Source organism: Corythoichthys intestinalis, chromosome 1 (assembly GCF_030265065.1).
Source record: "Corythoichthys intestinalis isolate RoL2023-P3 chromosome 1, ASM3026506v1, whole genome shotgun sequence".
NCBI classification, from domain to species: domain Eukaryota; kingdom Metazoa; phylum Chordata; class Actinopteri; order Syngnathiformes; family Syngnathidae; genus Corythoichthys; species Corythoichthys intestinalis.
Genome location: NC_080395.1, coordinates 59,398,452 through 59,421,854, shown reverse-complemented (window position 1 = coordinate 59,421,854; position 23,403 = coordinate 59,398,452). Strand labels below are relative to the sequence as shown.

At 38.9% G+C, this 23,403-nt stretch overlaps 2 protein-coding genes across 3 annotated transcripts in view; one reads left to right on the top strand and one right to left on the bottom strand.

The window, feature by feature from the left end:
• Positions 1–200: 200 nt before the first annotated feature.
• LOC130916966 (cellular retinoic acid-binding protein 1) lies at positions 201–20,014 on the top strand. Of its 2 annotated transcripts, none has more exons than XM_057837979.1 (4): positions 201–379; positions 5,253–5,431; positions 5,643–5,756; positions 5,836–6,356. In XM_057837979.1, the coding sequence occupies exons 1-4, from the start codon at positions 310–312 to the stop codon at positions 5,881–5,883; spliced, it is 411 nt and encodes a 136-aa protein (XP_057693962.1). In that variant the 5' UTR covers positions 201–309; the 3' UTR covers positions 5,884–6,356. The 2 variants fall into 2 exon arrangements, with proteins under 2 accessions (XP_057693962.1, XP_057693955.1); XM_057837972.1 differs by lacking the exon at positions 5,836–6,356 and adding an exon at positions 17,337–20,014 and having other exon boundaries at positions 203–379.
• The window catches only part of LOC130916954 (paired amphipathic helix protein Sin3a-like), a 28,479-nt gene continuing 21,038 nt past the window's right edge, over positions 15,963–23,403 (bottom strand). The window contains exon 21 of the mRNA XM_057837961.1: positions 15,963–20,510. Within this exon, the coding sequence (XP_057693944.1) occupies positions 20,292–20,510 (219 nt within the window). The 3' untranslated portion in view covers positions 15,963–20,291. The remainder of the gene's footprint in view (positions 20,511–23,403) is intronic.

Genomic DNA, 23,403 nt, shown 5'->3' with positions numbered 1-23,403 from the left:
TCCTACATGAATGTAAACAAAAAAATTAATTTAAAAAAACTATCACAATTTGTGCATAAAAGTGCACAAGTCTGCTATGCTGAATAGTATTTTCAGGAGGAAAATATACTTTAAGACCTAGACTAGTGTGTGTAAAGGATGGGCGTGTGTTTTGTGTGATACAAGGGACATGGAGGGGGTTTGACACTCCGCCTGGGATCATTAGGCACACAAGAGGAGAGACAGACGGAGAAAGAAGCAGTAGTTGAGAAGAAGGTGGAGCCACACACACATACACGCACACACATCCATCCACACCGGGAAGGAAAAATGCCTAATTTTGCTGGCACCTGGAAGATGAAAAGCAGTGAGAATTTTGACGAGTTGCTCAAGGCACTGGGTGAGAATCTTTTTTTTTTTCTCTGGAGCTTTGGGTGGGCTCAGGTGGGAGCTTTGTTAGTTACAATGAGGGCTCGCTCTAGTCCAATATGAAGATAAGAATCGACATTTCACATTAAGGAAGTGAATGCAATTGATTGATGTCATCTTGATTGAAGAGTGGGAAAAACTAATTTCCGATGGTTGTCTCGCCCAATTGTTTGTTCTAGAAGTGAGTCACGGAGAGGGTTATGAGCATGACTGCTTGTTTGCTGGACTAAATCTATCTTTATGGACAGGACAGCCAAACAGGGGCAATGTGGGCCAACATTCCTCTCGTTGGTTGTCTTCACACTGAATCCCATGTGTTCAACATTTGCTCAGACCCAACGTAATGAAAACTTTTTGTCATTCATTCAGTTTTTGTAATGTTTTATAAATCTCTTGTGGCGTCACATAGTTTTGGCTGCCATTGATGGTGGAATACTAAATGAAACAATAACAATTTTAAAAGATAAAGAACAAATGTCAAAAGCAGTACATTGATGCACTAATGTGGCTGATAATCAGGTGTGCCTTATGTATGAAAATAAAAGTGTTCGTTGATGGTGTGCCTTTATAGTCCGGAAAATGCAGTAAATATATTTTACTTATTTATTAATTCACATAAAAAAAAACAAAGACAATACTGTAAATAACCCTTTTATTATTTATCATTATTATTATTTATGCTTTAATTAAAAACAAAAAGGACACACGATAAATATTCTACTTATTTCCTAAAGAAAAAAAGGAGTTATCTTAAATTTTGAAAAGGCTGAGGAGCTGGAAATACTCTGATTTAGTCATCAATCTTTCATTGAGGACTTCAGAAATGATATCTGAATTTTATTTCAGTGAGAAAAACAAAGATAACGCACATGATTTATGGGCATAAACAGAGATTAAGGGTAGGCAGGCGGGGCAGTGCCCCCCAAGTGGCCGAAAAATGTCATTGCAAGTAATTGTTTTTCAACACAGTACAGTGATCCCTCGTTTTTCGTGGTTAATAGGGACTAGAACCCACCACAATAAGTAAAAAACACACGAAGTAGCCACCCCCCAAAACAAAAACATTTTTTTGTGTCTGTGTGTGTTCAATGTATTTATTCAGATTCAGCATTGGAAAGAGATACATATAAGACATGTTTTTTTCACTTTTTTTCCCCAAAAGTATAATTAATATATACATATATATATATGCATATGTTTTAATAATTTTTTTAAGCACTTCAAATGTAATACTTGTGATAAGTTTTAAACATGTTACTGTCCCACCGAATTATTCTTAAAAAAGAATAAAGCAGAAAAACACTTGTCTTTATTAAATGCTTCATTGAGTGAGTCCACTCAAATCTGCTCAAGCTGCTCGCTAACACACAATGAGTTGCCACAGCAACTGTTTAACAAGTTAAACGATGATTGACGCCTGCGGCGCATTGAAGCATCAGCTTCCAAGCATCTATGGAAACATCAAACCTTAACGTTTGTCAATCATCGTTATCTTTAATAAGCAACTCCAGTGCACCGCCTGACCAACAAAGAGCAGTAGGAGGGCGAGTGAGACTATGTAATCAGCTCAGGACAGCTCATCTGTATTTCCACGATGAAAATCCATGATGGAATGAGGGCGCGAAGTTTTAAGCACAAAGTAGCGAGGGATCACTGTATATGAATTTAAAATAAAGACCTTGATGGTAAAAAGTTGTATTTAAAAGTTGTAAAACAAACAACAAAAGTGAATGAAATGAACAAGAACCCTACAAAATATTTCAAAATGGGTCAAAATTATTTTTCGAACAGATCAAGCAACTAGCACCTTAAAGACTGTCCTTTGCTTTGCTTAGCCAAAACTACACCTGAAAAGGCAAGACGGATATTTGGAATTTCTTTAAACCTAAGCTTTCCAAAGCTTCAACAACTGACCTTGAACAGAGCATTGAAAATGAACATTGTCAAGATGTATATACATATTTATATATGCTTATATAGTGGTACCTCTACTTACAAACGTCTCTACATACATATTTTCAGGTTACGACACGCCTCAACTGAAAAAATATTGCCTCGTTACGAAAGAAATTCCAGGATACGAAAGGCAAAACCCCAGAGTTTACCGATTGTAACATAATTATAGCTGCTCTGCCATTGGCTATTGCCTAGCATCTTCCTAGCATCCAGCGGGACCTCTACTGTATGTGTGTATTCCAGCAGCCTTCATTTACCCTTCATGTTCCAACAGCTTTACACGAGTGGATTAACGTTTATTCTTTATATTTTACATTATGCACTACTCTCATCTTTCATTTTTTATAAAGCACAAAAATGCATGTTTTGATGCATTTTAATGATTTATAAAAGATTTATGTCTGAATTTGGGGGGGGCTTTGAACGGATAATAGCATTTACATGGAAAACGTGAATTTAGTTACAGAATTCTCAGTTCACGAAACTACTTTCAGAACCAATTAATTTCGTAAGTAGAGATACCACTGTATCTTGTAAGTTTATTTTATTGCTGAAACTGTGTTTTAGGATCATCAACATGTTTTAGCACGCAAAAAGCCAAAGTCTGTCTATGTTTACGGGCATTGTTGTTAATCTTTAAAAAAGTAATTATTATACAAATTACTTCTCCCAAAAAGTAATTGCGTTAGTAACTCAGTTACCTGAGTGTAAGAGTAGTTACTTGGCAAAGAAACTGGTGATAATTTTCATGTTTTTGTTTTTTTTTCCCCTCAAAAGAAAAAAAAAAGAAAAAAAAAAGGTCACACTATGTGAAGTGTAAAAAGTTTTTGGGACAATTGGACCTAGCCCAAATCTTTACCCTAATTTACTCTTTACCCTGAATCAACCGTTAAAAGTTGTTAAAATTGCTCCCATTATTGCATTAGTTCCCTTCCGTCTACTTTTGACGTGAAATTTTTAAAACTGTTTCATCATTTAAAGATAGATTCAAGTCAAGATTTTGCCGATTTAGGAGTATTTTAGATAAAAAGTTACTTGGGTTCGCTTGGAAGGTTTTCTACAACACAGCTTTCCTAAGAAGTCTACTGCTTTAAGATGGCGGCTGTTTACTAACGCATCTAGTTCCTATACTGTACATGTTGCTAACCCCCCCGTGTCTGTCATTTTGCGTCTAGTTCTATATATATATATATATATATATATATATGCGATATCTACCACATCTACCATATCATGTGGGCGTAGTTTGTAGGCTATAGACCCTACCCACGTGACGTCACAACTCCTTCCTCCTGACTGGTGCCGCCCAATTGTCCGTCAACACATCATGTTTCCCTGTTACGGCTACGTACATTCCTCCTATTTACGATGTGTTTTTCTGCTCGTTAACATTAATAATCAAAATGGTGAAGGCGTGTGTGGCGGTCGGTTGCAATAACAGAGAAGATAGACGAAGAAGACGGAGAGACTTGAAGTTCTACCGGATTCCGAGAGACCCGGAGAGAAGAGAGCGAGATGGGCTGCTGCAATTCGACGAGAAAACTGGGCTCCAAACGATTACCACAGATTATGTAGTAGTCATTTTATATCTGGTAAGATGCATTTAATATATATTTAGAGGGTTTTGGGCTGACAACCACAATTAAGATCATTGCTAGGCTAATCGCCGACAACATACACGTATGTATGTAGTGAGAGTGCTATCGCTAAACCATATAAACATTAAAAGCCCTAACTCCATTGACAAACGACATGAAATACATTAGACTTGACAGTGGATGTTAGCAATAACAAAAGATTTTGAATTAAAAATTTCGTAACTCACCTTTCCTAGCACAAGATAGATTCCTGCCGAATTTTCGTGGACGAGGACCTGTTTCACCCAACCAGCAATGAAGTATTTATAAGCCTCCAAGCTCTTAAAGTTTTTCAAACTTTCGTGAGAATAGGCTGATTTTGTGTGGACAAGATAGTTGTACAGTTCAGGGTAGCTAGCAGATGTCAGGCAAATACGGCGGAGACAGCGGGTCGAAAAACATCGATTTAGGCATCAAATATGGATCTGGCGAATGGATAAACTGAAGCTTTTCCACATAACGCCTTTTATGCAACGCATCAAGTGAGTTTACGGCATCCGAAAGCACCGGGTCTTCCATGAAATGCATTATAAATTGCTCGATCAATTGAGACCATTGATAATACAGACACAAAATGACGGACAAGTGGACCATACAGCGAGCACTTGATTTTGTGACGTCGGTGGGTAGGGTCTATCGGCTACAGTCAGGTATTATTGGAGCCACCTAGCATGGCGTTTGCTTGGCGTCACAACTTTTTTGCCTCCTCCCCACTCCTGCTCTGCTCTGTTGTCTCGGTGAGTCCGTCTCTCTCAGACTTTTATCGCGTCATTCAACCAATATAGCAACGCATAGTAACGCACGCCTTTCCATCCTCAGTAACGGTGTTGCCAAAATGAGAAAAGTAATTAATTAGATTACTCAGTACTGAAAAAAAATAATGCCGTTAGTAACGCCATTATATTCTGACGCCGTTATTAACAACACTGTTTACGGGCCACTTGAAATGATGTGCTGGGCTGGATCTGGCCCGGGGTCCTTGAGTTTGACACTAGTGGTGTATTTTGTCTCAAATGTAGTTCATTTTTTTCGTATAACTTAAGACTTTCTTCTTGGAAACGTGTTTAAGAATTAGATGACAAAAGAATTTAAAGGGCAAAAGAGAAAATATGAATTATTGTTTCTTAGGAGGATAATCATTCATCTTTTTAATAGTAGGAAAAATAATCCCTTTAAGAGTGCATTGGTTCTTTCAAAATTGGTTAAGTTCCTGCAATGTAATCTTGAATGACAAAGTGTGTGTATTGTCAGGTGTTAACGCCATGCTGAGGAAGATCGCTGTGGCGGCCGCTTCCAAGCCTCACGTGGAGATCCGGCAGAATGGCGAGGAATTCTACATCAAGACTTCCACCACGGTCCGCACCACAGAAATCAACTTCCTCGTTGGCGAGGAGTTCAACGAGGAGACCGTGGATGGAAGAAAGTGTAAGGTAATTTCATAGACATAATATGTGGATAGCTGTTTTTCTCTGCCGAGTCCTGACAGTAAATGCTTCCTTTTGATTTATTTCTCATGCTGGCAGTGAGAACCCAAGTCAAACAGCATTGAGTTCCAACTAGAGTGCTCTGTCGGTATATTTTCAGGACAGAATTGATTGATGGACAAAAGTATAATCTGAGACATGATACATACCTTTACAGAGTCTGGCCACCTGGGAGACAGAAAACAAAATGTACTGCAAACAGACTCTCCTGAGCGGCAACGGGCCAAAAACCTTCTGGACCAGAGAGCTCAGAGGGGATGAACTCATACTTGTAGGTATTTTCTTATTACAGTATTCTTTTAAATGCTAAATTTTGGAAAGTTGAATTTTACCCTCTTTCTGCACTACAGGTCGATTGGACAAATTCTAACATCTTGAGGAGTATTTTTAAAATGTAAAAAATAAAAATGTTTAGGAATGTTTTATCTTAGATACAGAGGGGCAAATTCTTTGTTGTGATATTTTGTTCTTCATGTATAAGCATGTGTTAAAGCAGGGTGTCCAAACTTTTTTCTACGAGGGCTACGTTCAGAAAAAGCCCAACTGAGGGCCAACCTGAAATCCCTGCTATTTAATTTGCTAAACAGAGGATTGGAATCGGGTGAGAAAGGGTTTTAAAATGTAATTATTGCTTTTTAAGTATTAAAGCAATCCTTCGATCGGTGCCAAATCCTTAGCATAGACTTCATAATGTAACTGACGGGACACGGGACCGATAAATAGGGAGCCTGCATTGTTGACGAGGCCGTCAAAGCTGACCGGGTGGAATCACAGATAAAGAGCTTTTTCTGTTGAAAGTTCTTGCGAATAAATGCTTAAATCCCTGAATTCTTTATAGATATGGACGTAAAACATAGTCTCGATTCTTGGTTAAAAGCAAAAGAAACCATGCAGGTAGCATTTATTTTACGTAAATATGTCGAATGTGCGGCTCATCTTTATGTTCACTGTGGCGCTTTCTTACCACAACAAAGGTCTTTTCACTTTGAAATTCTTGTGAATAAATGCTTAAATCCCTGAATTCTTTGTAGATATGGATGTAAAACAGTCTCGATTCTTGGTTAAAAGAAAAAAAAAAAAGTGCAGGTAGCATTTATTTTACGTAAATATTGCGAACTATGATGCCAATGCCTTAGCAGCTAATTTCTCAATTTTTTAAAAAACTTTTGAAAATGCATGGTACAAAAAATAAAATAATTACCTTGAATCCTCGAACAAATCACTCCTGAGACAATCCTTCCTGTACTTTTTGAACCGAAATCCACCGTTAGTTTGCTGCGTGCGTGTTTGTGAATAGCTTCTCTTGATGTGGGTGGCCCCCTGCTTGAAGGAGTTTTGCAGTGCATGCCCGAGCTGACCCGTCAATGATGATGATGTCTATGCTCCTAGACTAGTCAAATTGGAGAGGAAGTCTATCACTGTCAATGGCAGTGAAATATGATCACTCCATGCTAACCTTCCCAGTTAAAATGGATTTGATGTCTATAACTGTCAATGTCAGAGGTACAAGCAACATAATAATTCAGAGGTATAAAGATAACAAAGGGGGAAAAAATTATATAAATGTACAGTGGTACTTCTACATACGAATTTAATTTGTTCCAGGATTCGAACGATTCGGATTTTAATGTGGCGGATGTGTTTTTAGTGCTGCACCTGACTGCATCGTGTGGCTGACGCGACAGAGTAAGAAAGGTGCAGTAGAAATTTTACTTTCTCTTTTGATATCTTTTGTTGTTAGGGTTGGGTGCTTCGGACAGTAGGCATGTTGTGTTGCACAAGTTCTGAAATAAATGATTAAAAACTTGAAGAGGTCGACGATTAATTTAGCGATGTTACAATAATAATATTAATTGTCACCTTAACTTATAAAGACTGGTCAAACTTAGGTTGGAGGAGGACCGTCGAGCTTGTAGACATATTCCGGCCGTAATGCTGGGCAAGTTCACTGACGCGCACACCACTTCATATTTTTCTATCATTTCCATCTAATTTAAATGGTAAGCGTCACCTTTTTCATTTTTTCACCACGTGCACTAACTTTCTTGGGACTCATGCAGATTTCTCGCAGAAGAAAATCCGCCGTGCGTCGGTTTTGCGGGAAAACAATGAGACTCTTTCATAAAACGTCGTATTTCGAGCATGTCGTCATATGTCGAGACACATGACGAGTCAAATTTTACGTCGGATGTCGAAAGGATTGTATGTCGATGTACCACTGTATGTTTATTAAATAAAACAAAATGCTGAAAATCTAGTTTCCTACCTTCATTTCAACATGTTGTCAGGTTTTCAACTCTGAGCTAATGGACTGTCTATGGACTATCTCCATCTAATGTTAGAGCTGAGAAGTAATAATAATTTAGCTGAATTTAAGATTCTTGTGTGGGCCATATTAACTGAGAATGTAATAATTTGCTGCAGGCCATTAAAAACTGGGGCTACAGTTTGGAAACCCCAACTATAACCAAGCCATGACAAACAGCTTTGTGTACAGCCCACCTCTGTCTCCCACCCCTATAAACTACAAACACTATTGGTATTTGATATTCCAAATTCATGGATAAAGGGTTATGCTGGTCTATTTTACTAGATAATATCGTACTACATATAAAACAAGGTCTACAAATAAAATCCAGCCTCTGCCTCACCCAGCTGAATTTGGGTGAAAGGCAGAGTACAGTGCTGGACTAGTCATTGGCTAGTCTCAGGACACACCCAGTATTGGATGAATGACACACTCAAACCTATTAACAAGTTTGTACAAGAACCTAACACATATTGCTTTGAAATGGGGGAGGAAAACAGATTAACAAGAAAGCATGAAAATGATTCAAATTAAAGACGCAGCCGAGATTTGAACTGCAAATCTCAGATCTGTGAGACGGATGCGCCACCTTATAGCGGTTTTGCCCACCCCCAATACAAGGCAAACGACATACATCTTAAACTGTTTTTTTCTGCCAGTTTGTCGCAATTAAGAGAAGGTAAAACTCATCATGTAAGCGTCACCACTGCACATCTGTGTGATGGCAAGCTGCTATGTGCCGACTGTGACTAAGCAATCGAATAAATATTTGGGAGGGAATGTCATTTGGATCAATGGCATGTTTTCGGCAAGACCACAATATGTTTTGATTCAAGATAAGGGTGTGTGTGTCCATGTGGAGTGCTAGGCTGTAAAACGATAGGCACAAGGGGACCGATCTTTGGAAAAAACAAGATTGTTCTAAGTTAACGGTGGGAGTTTGGATAATAGATGCACAGCATTGTTTAATTTTAACAGTCAATGATATGGAGCAGCACGATTGTCTAGAGCAGGGGTTTTAAAACAATGGCCCGCGAACCAGTTTTTACTGACCTGCAGCAAATTATGAAAATAACATTGAAATATGGCCCGCACAAGAAGCTTAAATTCAGCTTGCATTCTCTTCACAGCTTTAACAATAGATAGAGCGAGTCACTTAAACAGTGCCTCTCCGTTAGCTCAGGGGTCATAAGCTGACAACATGTTTAAATTAATTGAGGAAACTGTAGAATTTCAGTCTTTTGTTTTACATTAATAAAGTTATGTACAGTGGTATGAAAAAGTATCTGAACCTTCTGGAGTTTCTCACATTTCTGCATAAAATCAGCATCAAAAACAGTCTTCACCATCTTTGTCAAAATCCCACAGATGTAAAAACAGTGTCTGCTTTAACTAAAACCACCCAAACATGTATTCATTCTATGAGGATAGCATGCAAACAATGACAGAAGGGGGGAAAAAGAAGTAAGTGAACCCTCTGCCTAAGGAGACTTAAAGAGCAATTGAAACCAATTTTCACCAAACAATTCAAGTCAGGTGTGTGCTGAATCACTGATGAGTGGTTTAAAGCTGCCCTGCACACGATAAAACACACACCTGGTAAGAATTGTCTTGATGAGAAGCATTATCTGATGTGCATCATGGCTAGGTCAAAAGATTTGTCTGAAGACCTGCGATCAAGGATTGTTGATTTGTATAAAGCTGGGAAAGGATATAAAACCATCTCTAAAAGTCTGGATGTTCATCAATCGACAGTCAGATAAGTTGTCTACAAATGGAGATTGTTTGCTTCTCTCCCAAGAATGTGGCCGTCCACTAAAGATGACGCCAAGAGTTCAGCGCAGAATACTCAGAGAGGTCAAAAAGAACACTAGAGTGTCCGCCAAAGACTTACAGAAATCACTGGCACAGTCCAATATCTCTGTGCACAAATCAACTATATGTAAAACTCTGGCCAAGAATGGTGTTCATGAGAGGACTCCACGGAGAAAGCCACTGCTGTCTAAAAAAAAAACATTGTTGCTTGTTTAATGTTCGCAAAAAGGTACTTGGACACTCCACAGAAGTTTTATCAAAATATTTTGTGGACTGATGAAACCAAAGTTGAATTGTTTGGGAGTAACATATAACGTCATGTGTGGAGGAAAAATGGAACAGCTCACCAACATCAATCCTGCATCCCCACCATGAAGTGTGTTGGAGGGAGCATCGTGATTTGGGGCTGTTTTGCTGCGTCGGGGCTTGGAAAACTTTCAATCATTAATGGAAGAATGAATTCAAAAGTTTATCAGAATGTTTTTCAGGAAAACCTGAAGCCGTCTGTCAGACAGTTGAAGCTTAAAAGAGGATGGATGCTGCAAAAACAATGATCCAAAACACAGAAGTAAATCAACTTCAGAATGGTTTCAGAAGAACTAAATACACGTTCTTGAGTAGCCAAGTCAAAGTCCAAACTTGAACCCCATTGAGATGCTGTGGCATGACCTGAATACAGCGATTCATGCCAGACATCCGAGGAATCTGACTGAACTACAGCAGTTTTGCAGAGAAGAATGGGCCAAGATTAGTCTTGATCAATGTGTCAGACTGATCTGCAGCTACAGGAAGCAGTTATTGCTGGCAAAAAAGGGGGGGGGGGGCACAAAATATAATGTGATGGTTCACTTATTTTTTCTGTCATTGTTTGCATACTATCCTCATTAAAATATGAAGAACTATAAATGTTTGGGTGGTTTTAGTTAACCCATCCATCCATTATCTTCCGCTTGTTCCGGGGTCGGGTTGCGGGGGCAGCAGCTTTAACAGGGAAGCCCAGACTTCCCTCTTCCCAGCCACTTCAACCAGCTCCTCCGGCGGGATCCCAAGGCGTTCCCAGGCCAGCCGAGAGACAGTCTCTCCAGCGTGTCCTGGGTCGTCCTCGGGGCCTCCCGCCGGTGGGACATGCCCGGATCATCTCTCCAGGGAGGCGTCCGGGAGGCATCCGAACCAGATGCCCGAGCCACCTCAGCTGGCTCCTCTCTACGCGGAGGAGTAGCGGCTCGACGCCGAGTCCCTCCCGGATGACCGAGCTTCTCACCCTATCTCTAAGGGAGAGCCCGGACACTCTGCGGAGGTAACTCATTTCGGCCGCTTGTATCCGGGATCTTGTTCTTTCGGTCACGACCCAAAGCTCGTGACCATAGGTGAGGGTAGGAACGTAGATCGACTGGTAAATCGAGAGCTTTGCCTTTCGGCTCAGCTCCTTCTTCACCACTACAGACCGGTGCAGAGTCCGCATTACTACAGACGCTGCACCGATTCGCCTGTCGATCTCCCGCTCCCTCCTACCGTCACTCGTGAACAAGACCCCAAGATACTTGAACTCCTCCACTTGGGGCAGGATCTCATCCCCGACCCGTAGAGGGCACTCCACCCTTTTCCGACTGAGGACCATGGTCTCGGATTTGGAGGTGCTGATCTTCATCCCAACCGCTTCACACTCAGCTGCGAACCGCTCCAGTGAGAGTTGGAGGTCACGGCTTGATGAAGCCAACAGCACTAAATCATCTGCAAAAAGCAGAGATTCAATGCTGAGGTCACCAAACCGGACGCACTCAACGCTTCGGCTGCGCCTAGAAATTCTGTCCATAAAAATTATGAACAAAATCGGTGACAAAGGGCAGCCTTGGCGGAGTCCAACCCTCACTGGGAACGAATTCGACTTACTGCCGGCAATGCGGACCAAACTCTGACACCGGTCGTACAAGGACCAAACAGCCCTTACTAAGGGGCTCGGTACCCCGTACTCCCGGAGCACCCCCCACAGGACTCCCCGAGGCACACAGTCGAACGCCTTCTCCAGATCCACAAAACACATGTAGACTGATTGGGCGAACTCCCATGCACCCTCAAGGACCCTGCAGAGGGTGTAGAGCTGGTTCACTGTTCCACGGCCGGGACGAAAACCACACTGCTCCTCCTGAAGCCAAGATTCGACTTCCCAACGGACCCTCCTCTCCAGCACCCCTGAATAGACTTTACCGGGGAGGCTGAGGAGTGTGATCCCTCTATAATTGGAGCACACCCTCCGGTCTCTTCTTAAAGAGGGGGACCACCACCCCGGTCTGCCAATCCAGAGGCACTGTCCCCGATGTCCACGCGATGTTGTAGAGACGTGGGTTTTATTTAAAGGAGACAGTTTTTTCATCTGTGTGATTTGTGATCAGATAACATTTGATGGTGATTTCATGCAGAAATGTGCGAAATTCGAGAAGGTTCAGATACTTTTTCATACCATTGTAAGAATTAATTCAGTGTGATAAATTGAGCTACCTTGATTGTGATTTTCATGACATTTTTGCTTTCTTCTGCAATTTTTTTCCCACTAGTGTAACTATAAATAGGCTTTATAGTATAAGGCTGCAACAATTGATTAACTCGAGTAATTTGATAAAAAAGCTTTGAATCAAAATTTTCTTCTTCGAGGAATCGTTTAGAGTGGCGTTGTAATACAGTGGGGAGAACAAGTATTTGATACACTGTCAATGGGTTTTCCCATTGGCGTGTATCAAATACTTGTTCTCCCCACTGTAGTTTGCTTTGTAAGCGTTTGCATTTAGTCTTATTGATTTGGGTGTATGGACTGCTCTCTAGAGGCAACAGTGAATATGACAACTCATTTCAAATGGCCGGATCCAGCTGCTCCCTGTTAAGACAAACACAAATTTTTGTTTGAGCTTTTATTTTAAATTTTAAAAAATAATTTTTTTTTAATCTTTCATGCATTTGTAATTTAGTTAATATTTTGATTTTTTTTTTGTGGGAATATGTATTTCAACAATTTGTTAAGAGCATTGTATTAAAAAAAAAAAAAAAAAAAAAAAAGTCAGCATTTTACATTTAAGCGAGCAGACATTTGGTTTGCAGGTTAGCCAATTGTTCTTTTGTTGTACTTAGATCCTCATTAGTTTATTTTCTTATACTGTTTGGGGCTAAATTCAGGAATTTTATTTTGAAATGAAAGTGCAATTCTGCATAACTTCCAAAAACTCAGAAATTTTATTTTGTATTGCATTTAATTCTTTTTTGAAAGTGCCATCTTAGAAAGACTTTAGTTTACCTCTCCTAAAATTTATTCTGCAAAGCATTAAATGTTCCTAATCCGATCTCCGGATTATTCGAACTAACTAGTTGATTGTTCAATCAAATAATCGATAGCTGCAGCCCTAATATAGTATAAATGTTCTCATATCTCAGGATTATTTTGTTGCTTATAAAACATCAAATTAATTTCAACTGCGAAGGCTGGTATTATGTTACTATGTTTCACTGCCATTATTGTAGACATCCAATCCAATTTGACTGGGGGTAAAATCGCTGCCAACCCTCCCAGGCAAAATAGCATCAATGGCAGCCAATGAGTTATTACTGAAAATAAAAAAATAAATCAATACATTTGAAAAACCCGATCTTTTTTTACCCAATGTCCATCCTCAACAAATGAAAGTGGAAGAATTTCCTGTTAGTCCTTGCATCCTTTGATTTTTTATTTTTATTTATTTATTTTTTTTAGTTCTGGTCTAGAGGTTACGTCTGCGTCACAGTTCTAAAGTGGGAGGCTCAGATCCGGGCAGCAGGGTTAACTATGCAATGTGTTTGGTGATTTTTATGGTTCCCACAGACAACCATTACGTAAGGAACAAGAAGTGTTCCTGCTTTGTGGACTTGAGAGTCTAGAAACAAACACAACTAAGGTCACTTTTTGAATAAGTGCCATTGCTAACCTCGTAAAAAAAAAAAAAAAAAATCCTTAAACCAAACCATAACTTTCAGCATACCGTTACACCCCGAGCGATAATGTGTACATGCGTGTTTACTGGATGTGCTAAAAATGGATAAGAACTAAAATCGACCATAAGCCATCCTTGTGTTACGCTTTCCTCTGCTAGGAGTTCAATAGCACACGTGGTAGATTACAGCCAACCTCAGTGTGATTGAGGATGTGCAGACTTTAATGACCACTTTGAGTCAACACTTAAAATGATAAGTGGGAGTGTTGAAAAATATCATTACTGTCCATGACAGAAGCTCGTTTTTCCTTCATATTTCAGAGCATTTGATTATAATGTGGAGAGGAAGTGCGCAGGCCTCTGATGGCTTCTTAGACTGTGGAAAAAGTCAGGTCGAAATGTGCGCCTTTGATAATCCTGCAGCCCCCAATTGGCCTCATTGATCACATTGTGGATAAATGCAAATGAACCCTAGCGTTACCGCCACTTAATGCGTCCCTTGGCGACTGGCCGGCCGCCAGATGGACTCGTGTCGGCTCCATTTGTCACCGGCTCTGGCACCCGCTTGCGCACTGCACTGCAGCGTGGCCCGAGATAATGATGTGTGGTGCTGCAGTTGGCCATAAAGCTTCGCCTCTGGAACTTTCATAAATCTTAGGGAACTAAGCACCGCCAGTCGTGTATTCCGAAATCAGCCATTGGGAAGCTATCATGGAATCAGATGTGGAAATTAGAAAGAGTTGAGAAGGAAAAGCTTGATATTCCTTTTGGCTCAGTGAAGCTTCATATCAGGACCGTGCAGAGACCAATGGAGGGGCAGGTGCTCATAGATCGAAAGGGGCACATGTATAACAATCTAATAGACCTTACAACAACATAACTTCAAGTTTAACCAGCTTTACAGCATAATTGGCTGTGACTGTGACAGACTTTAATTGGGAGGGGGTAATAGTGAATAGAAATTAACACTGTCATCTACACTTTCTGGCTGTGACTCACCAGCTGATGAGCAATCCACTGCCTTTAGCAGCCTCATCCAGCGCTTTTTTTTTTTAAATCCCTCAACCTTTCCTTACAAGGCATGTCTACTTAATAAGAGTGTAACGGTACATGTAATAGTATTGAACCGTTTCGGTACGTGGTGCTCGGTTCGGAACGGAGGTGTACCGAACGAGTTTCTGATGTAATTTAACCTTTATTTTTCGAGGCTGTGAGTCGATCGGATTACAGTTTCTTTGTGTAGATATTTACTCCGTCTTCTGTAGTATAATGAGGACCAACACGGTCGGACAGTATAACCCAGAAACGTCAACGGCGCGACAATGTGGCCGCCGCGAGAACGCAATGAAAAGTGGGCGTTAAAGTCAATCAGCCAATGCACACCAGTCGCAGTGCGGCCGCGTGTTAGCTGCGTCCCAGAAGCGGCTCAACACAACGCACGCGAAAAGAACGGCAGAGTTTATTATTTGACGCGAGACGCGACCCTCCTGTGTCAATATTACTACCAGTAGCTAAGATCGGGCAGACCGGAAGTCACTCGTGTAAAAATACGGTGGATCTGGTCGATTTTCAAACTAATATGCATTCATAATCCACTTTTTGAATCCATCAGATCTCTTGAGTGGTAGATCAGGGCACAATTGACTTGTCTTTGTTGATTTACTGCTGTCTTCTCTGCTATAATAATAGCCAACATCGCCCCGTGTTCAATACAAAACCCTCCTACCACAACAAAACAAGTAGGAACTAATATTCACATAGGAACTAAAGTTATAAACATAAAATATACAATATAAATGAATACTACATCACATTCGTAAAATATAAACACATAATAAAGAAAATAATAGCCCATTTAAATAAAATAAATTGAAATGAGCTAAAACACCTGTAATCAAATAATACAAATAATACACAGATCTTGCTTACACAATTAAATTGATTCATTTCTGTGTGGCACTTTGAGAAAATCCACCAATAAAGCTTTTGAAAACCGTTCATAAGAAAAAAAATGATTCACTGAGGCATTTCATTTGTAAAATACATGTTAAAATCTTTGTCATTGGGATTGCTTTTCTCTTTAGCACAGGACTTCTTTTTTCTTCTTTCTTTCAGAAAGAAAGCTGACCAATACGCGGGCTCTGAAAGGCAAATTGTTGTTGGATTATCTTTAAATACCCGCTACTTTTTTAGCAGAATTCTAGCTTTGTATAGGCTAATGTTCCTATTGTTGAAATCACAAAGGTGTGTAATAAACAACTAGCACATTTATATTTTGCATTTTGTTTTCTTACTGTACCGAAAACGAACCGAACCGTGACCTCAAAACCAAGGTACGCACCGAACCGAGATTTTTGTGCACCGTTACACCCCTACTACATAATGAAATATACATCTTCAACTGAATAAATCAGATTCCCTGGTGGCTTTTATTCTAAAAACTTTAATTTCTTTCTCTCTAACTAACGTTGTGAAGAGAGAGAGAAGACCGAACACACTGAACAAGGGTGACTAGCAGGAACATTGGAAAAATATACATTTTACAACAAAATACAAAGAAATGAAATTACCAAATTATCACATTAAGATTCATACAAACACCGGAATCACAGAAAATGAAATAAAGGAACGAATTGCAAATATTAAATTAAGATGAAAACGAGATCTTAACCCTAAGATGTGTACCTTTCTATGTTAACCCTAAGATGTTTACCTTTCTATGTAACGTTGTGAAGAGAACAAATATGGTTGCTGATAGGGAGTAGAGACAAACGGATCGAAATAGCCATGGGGGTTGGAGGCAATTAATTACTAAAGCAGAAAACTATATCAGAAAATTACGGATAATTAATTATTTACAACAACAACAAAAATCCCCACTGTAAACCTGGTGTGAGAATTTTCACTATTTGCTCATACACTTTATAAGGGTAACACCGTTTCCAACCACCACATGTCCTCGGACTCCTCACCACCCCACACCCAGGTCAAAGAGGAACAACGTGCAGGGTGGGGGGGTGTTATGTGGCTGCTTAGCGGCACAAAGGCGGCATTTTTTTTTTTTTTTAAAGGTGTTTTCGGTGTTCAAGTACTGGGTGGCGTGTCTGCACAGTCGGCCAGCACACACATACGCACCAAGAAAAAAAAAAAAAGCCCAGTCAAAAGGGGCACTTTGGCAGGTGCTCAAGCACCCTACAATCCCCCCCCCCCACACACACACAAGTGCCTGCATATATGATATCCTTCAACCTGTTGAAGTACCCGTAAGGGTCTTTTCATAACAATGTTCTGGAGATTGACAAATTTGGCTAATTTATTTTGGAGATACCTTTACATGAATAACAAACCAAATTTTAGACTCATACTGCACATTGTTTTAAATACAGGTATGTGGCGCCTTAAAAATTAGGCGCAAATTGCGAACTTAATTTTTAGCGTTTTTTGGAGGTCAGTATATTGTCTTGAATTTGGTACCCAGGTTATCTTTTTCCCATTTTTAAGTTATTGGCCACTAATATGTGTATTGTTTTATGGGCGAAAACCAAAAAGTTTTTCAGGCATCCCTATTAACTGCACTCAGAGATAGGCAATTGTGCTACACTACCCCTATCTGAGTACAAGTCTGATTGTATAATAGAGATTAGCCGTATGAAGATGTTGGTGCCTGACAAAAGTTCCAGCATGGGTTAATGAGTTGATGCTTGGTTAAAATAACTTAATTTGTGAGTAATCTCACCCAGCCACAGCTGACATTCATCGTAATTTCTTGTTTCAGACTTTTGGAGCTGACGATGTGGTGTGCACAAGGATCTACATGCGAGCGTAGCCGAAAACGGTTTCTTCAAGTATTCAGCATGTCAGCCTTTTCATACTATTTTATAACATCATACATGACAGGACGACCTGGATTTGGTGCCGTAAATCAGCATTTAACAACAACATATTGGTGTTTTCGTGTAATAAGTGACATGATATGGCTTCATTAAACTTCGATGTGGCAGTATTTTGAGTGTAAAGTTTTGGTTTGGATGAAACCGAAGCGAAAAGACGAAAACTTATTTCTCTCTATAAAGGATAGTTTAATAGCAAACACCTGGCTAACACATGTACACCGAGAGACGAGAACAGACAGTGAAAGATACATATAATGTATTTGTGTACACAATCAGCTTCTCGGGACTATGTGGCATTTCATCCACAATAAACACAGTGAATACAAAAATAAAACCTAAACTGCTAGATTGTCTGTATAGCTGGTTTGATAATCACTGAAAAGTCTGTATCGATGTTGCCAGTCCTTGCTTCGGTGTCAAACCTATTTACATTGCTTGTCTTGTAAACCTTTTTGAAAAATGTATACATGTATTTGCTAACATCCACTGTGGAAACCAGAAACCTAGACACGACAATAAATGATCCCCCATCCCACTTTGTCCGATAAGAAATCAGACTAATCCTTTGCTCACTCATTTAACAGCCACTGGCTGTTCATATCCATATAAAATAATACTATAATTGAGACAGTGCCCAGTGTCCACATACATGAACATCTCTTTTTGGGTCATCTAGGCCACACTTGCATACGAAACGTAATATAGTTGTCTGCATGACCCAGAATGTGATGCCCACATACCGTATATATTTGCGTACCCAAATTTTTGCCCCAAAATGCGGGCGCGACCGATACACCCGATCTGCTGACCAATGACCAATTTAGACTGTCTGAACTGAAAAAGCATGCAACTTAGTATCAGCTCCGTACACTAACTATACAGAAGTTGCGCCCAAAATAATATGCAAATGTCTAATATAAAAAAATACAACATCTCGTACAACAACAAAAAATTGCACTGCACTTTAAACAAACAGTACTTAGGAACAAAACTCGCCTAAGGAAGAAATAAACACCAAGATTGTGGCCGAAGCTGCAACTGTGTACGTCATGCAGCCATCTTGGATTTCACACAGTTGTCAAGCGACCTCAAAAGTGTGGTCTTGTAGCACGCAAATAAACGGTAGTTACCTGAAGTTATAGTTAAGTGATGGTGATGATGAGAAATTTTAAGGGGTTCCATCCATGATGACGGGGAAGAGTTATCGTAAGACAGTTAAGAAAGTTACGTTTAAAAAAAAAAAAAAAAAAAAAACTAGAAATTTAATATATTACCAACATTGGATTTGTTTGTGTTGTGCACTTAGTTGTTACTATGTATGCAAGTTGTTACTCAAAATAAATACAATCAAATAAATAATGCCATGAAGTTTTGTTTCAGTCATATTGGTATTTAAAATTGGTCCAAAAAATTGCTAAACTTTTTTTTGCTATAATATTGTGGTGCGACCTATATGAAGGTCAACCTAAAGTACCTCCCCTTTTTAACTACAAACTAGGGGCGCAACCTACACACGTGAGTATACACGGTATGTCAGCATCAGGCATTTTATTTGGTTACCCTTTTTTTTTTAAGAACTACTACAAACAATCACATGCCCTTTAAAGGATTAACAATTAAAAAGTCTTTTATATAACATACTGTCTATAGATTTCTGGTTTCAACTGTAAATGTGTGGCACATGGAAATTGGAGTCAAAGGCTGAATTTCACTCCTGTACAACCTCAGAAAATATTAATAAAACTACAACTGCTCTCACTTTTTCCAACAATGACTACAACCTCTAAATAAAAAATGAGTTTTAGAGTTAAGGGGAGGGGATATAATGTTTTACAACCATTAACATTCACAGTAGGGTATAAGTATTGCTGGTTCTGCTGACCCAAATACTTTACATGGCTGTCATTGACGGCTAGAACTACTATATACACATCAGTTGGAGAGGAATTGACACTAAGCATGGAGAAAATATACACATTCAAATCCAGGTTTCACTGAATAAATCTGTCACACAGATTTAGATTGTTTGGACAAACTCAAATAAAACAATGAGTTGTTGGTGGTTCATTTTAGCCTTAAAAACTGTACCTTCCAAACAGATAGAGTACACATGAGTACAATATTCTGCTTGGCCAAAGTCATTCGTTTTAAAATCACTTGTAAGTCAGAGTGATTTCAAAGACGGTTTAAAATGGTGCAGACGGATCAGTCCTATAAAATAGTGATCTAGTATCTCCAGACTTGACCTTCACCAGATCACAAATATCGAGGTCCCTAAATCCAACCTCCACACACTGTACTAATAATAATAATAATAATAATAATAATAAAAACTTTACATTTTGCATTGTTTTGCATTTAGCTAAATATTGACACTGTGTCATACAGTGCACTATACAAGGACAGCAGACCTTTACAAAAAGTGGTTGGCGCGTCCTTACTTTTATGGACTTGTTGTTGACTCCAGTGTGCACAAGTGCACCTTTACCAGCAAGGCAAACATTCACTGCCCAATTTTACAAGCAAAATTCTTGTCGCCTCTGTCCCCAAAAGACGAAAAATGAGCGTTTTTTTTTTTTTTTTTTTTAAAGGATGAGCTGTGTTAACATACTCAAAACCCATTTTTCCGAGAGGAGGCATTTGCCCACGACTGAGAAGACAAACTTGTAGATTGACCTGATTTTTTTTTTTTTTTTAAACAACAGACTGCAAAGCAAAGAAAAGTATGAAAAAGACCTGAATTGAGTGATGACAAAAGCCCAAACTTGGCAAAATAATAGGCAGGGTGAGGCATGAACTTCCCATCGGGGTCAACAGACAGCCGACCGGGTGACTGGCTACTGTGTTCTGTACTTGACTCGGTACTTGTTAACATTGAGATAATGCAGGACCTCAGGGTAGCTAGTTGTAGTGCAGGGCACCAGGCCTTCTTGTCCTTCTCCCATCAGCCACCTCTGGCTGGCTGCGGCCATGTCGCTCGTCACGTGCTCCTTAGCCCAGCTGTCCAACCGGGCCTGAAAACGTCTGTGCAGGCGTCTGTGGACTCGCTTGTGGGACTGCAAAACACATTTGGTGAATGGGATTCCCATTAGCTACAATCTAAACACTACATCCTAACTTCAAACTTACATATCAGCTTTTCAGTCATGTAAAACAATATTTATTTTGTGTTTTGGTTGGATAAAAACTGAGAGCATGACCATATTTGTTTTTTCAGGGATGTGTCCCCTATCTGATCACGAGATTGGAAATTGAGCCGGTTACATTTTTCAGAGGACAAGAATTGGGTGAAAAGAACCGGGTTTTTAATACAAAAAAAAAAAAACATATGGTGGAAAACAGTCTGAAAAAGCAGTTTCTGCTCTTGCACCTCTCTTTAAAATAAACTTCTGTATTTTAAGCCGAAAGAACTGTTGTCTTTGATAGAACAATATGTCTATATGCTGCCATAGCAGATTTTTGGCGCATTAAGCCCCCAAACTATTTTTATTTGTCCATTTTACCCCGGAAACCCCCGTTTACAGACGTCGCGCAACCGCTTTTGTCTCAACCCAGTCATAAACAGAAGGTAAGTAATTATATTTATTATTCGAAATTTCCGTCATTTTTAGCTCAGAATCATTAATTGAGGTCTAATATTTAGTTTTAAAAAAAAAACGACTTTAAAAAATCATTGATTTGCATATTTTAAACTTTTAAAGAAATTACGTCACAATGAAAAAAATGGTGTCTGTAAATAAGTCATGGATATCTACCTCATATCTATCGCTGAACTGTATTTTTTTGTTACGGTCACATTTTCCCCAATATTTTAGATGATGAATAATTGATCCAAACAGAGAAAAAAAATGTTTAAAAGAGTAAATACATGCAAAATTAAAATCTCAACCACTCCTTGATGTCTGCGATTTCTGCATCATGACGCTTGTTATATGATCATGTTTCACCCATAAAATCCCTCAAAAATCCAGCTGTGGCCATTCACAACTGTGTCTTCACACTCTGTGGTACATGCTCCATGGATCTTTTGAATCGAAAAGAGGTAAGTACACAATAATATCTCGTTAAAATCGTGGCATATTTAATTATGCTCTCTCATCCTCTCACTTCGTTAGGGTTTTGCTGTTTAGAACAGAAAAAATAAAATAAAATAATTTAAAAAATTTTAAATGCCCTCTTGTTCAAATTTTTTCTGCCCCTAGAAAATTGAGATTCAAGCTTTCCAATGATGTATCACACATGCATATAGAACAATTTTGAGTTTGGCCAAATTGGGAGTCTCAGATCAGAACTTCAAGTCACTTGAGTGTTTTCCGCCATATATATTTATATTTTTAATGGTTAAAAAAGTAACAAAATAATCCAGAAATACATTGGCATTGCCAAAAAGGTAAAAAAAAAAAAAAAAATTATGCTTTATACCCCTTAAAACTCCCGGAAAAAGCAGAAGAGGTAGTACTGTAAACAGTACAGTACTCTACTGCAAAAACACTAGGTAAATTCCCCTGTTTTGAGTGTATACGTATCTACTAGAAAAAAAGTCAAATTATCTGCCAGCGCTTTAATTTTACCCAGATTTCTTGAAATAAGGAAAAATAGCTAGCTGAAAATAAGCTTGACAAACTTATTTAAAGCAATAAATGAGTATATTTAATCTTAAAAAAAAAAAAAAAAAAAAAAAAAAGCTTTGAAATGTCAAACCTTCTTAATTCAAGAATAGATATTGTTCTAAAATATTGTTTGAAGGCAAAATTTTCTTTATATAGGTGAAAAATTTGCAACTTTCAGATCTATGGTCGTAATAAGAACAAATAGTAATATTTACTTAAAGTACCGGTTAGTGGAATCATTTAAACATTAATCTGTTATGTAGTTTTTAACACTCAAAACAAGATGGAGAAAATTAGTTGACTAGATTTAGGAAAAATAATCTGATTAAGATGTTATAAATTTGCAGTGTGTAATATGCTTGGAACTTTTGTTCAAAAAGACTTTTTATCCGTATTGGATCGGGACTATCGGCAGATTCTCAAAATCAGGTGACTCGGATGCAAAAAATGCGATCGGGACATCCCTGTTTTTATTTTTCTCCAGTGGACAGCGACAGTATCCCATTTTTATGCACATTTTACACAACGTCCCAACATACTGTAATATTTCTGGATTTTTCATTAAGTTTAGTTTGTATATTGTATTGTTTGGCTTAGACCCCCAATGCTCCTATCGAGAGTGTTTTTGCAGACTTTGCACCAGGCACTGTTGTTATTTTCACCAAGACCAAAAGAGTTCTTAAATAAACCATGTTCCATCCATTTCTCTGCATAGTACCGCTCACCTCTACAACCAGGAAAAACCAGGAAATGGCATCATGGTGACAACTCAAGTCGCTGACATATGCGGAGATTGCGGACAACGTACTTTATAGCATACATTATTCTTAAACTCTCGTATTTAGTGCACAACCACTAATAAAACAAATACACACCATTACAAGTTTTATGGGGTACTACAGCGATTTCACTGACATTAAATGTATTTCTGGAAATGTAATACTCCTGCAAATTTCCATTAAATTTAAGACAACTTGAGACCTTGATTATCCGGATTTTAAATTCAAGACATTTTTTTTTTTTTACTTTTCAAGGACCCGCGGGAACCCTCATTCAGTTAGTTTCCAGTTATTTTTTAACTAATTGGTGGCAATAGACATCCTATCCATTTGAACTGGGACGGCTTATGGCAAACAAATTTTCATTTATTCGCTATCAGCCCTTCCAGTTCAAATGGATTGGACATCTCCTAGTGACAAACTCTTTTAAATTCTCAGCAGAAGGATGAAAAGAGCCACAGTATTAGTAGACTCATTGTAAATGGTGCTGAAAGAGTTAAAGTGGGTTTACTAGTTTTAGCATAATTATTTTTTTCATAATTTTTCAGGTGCAAGATTTT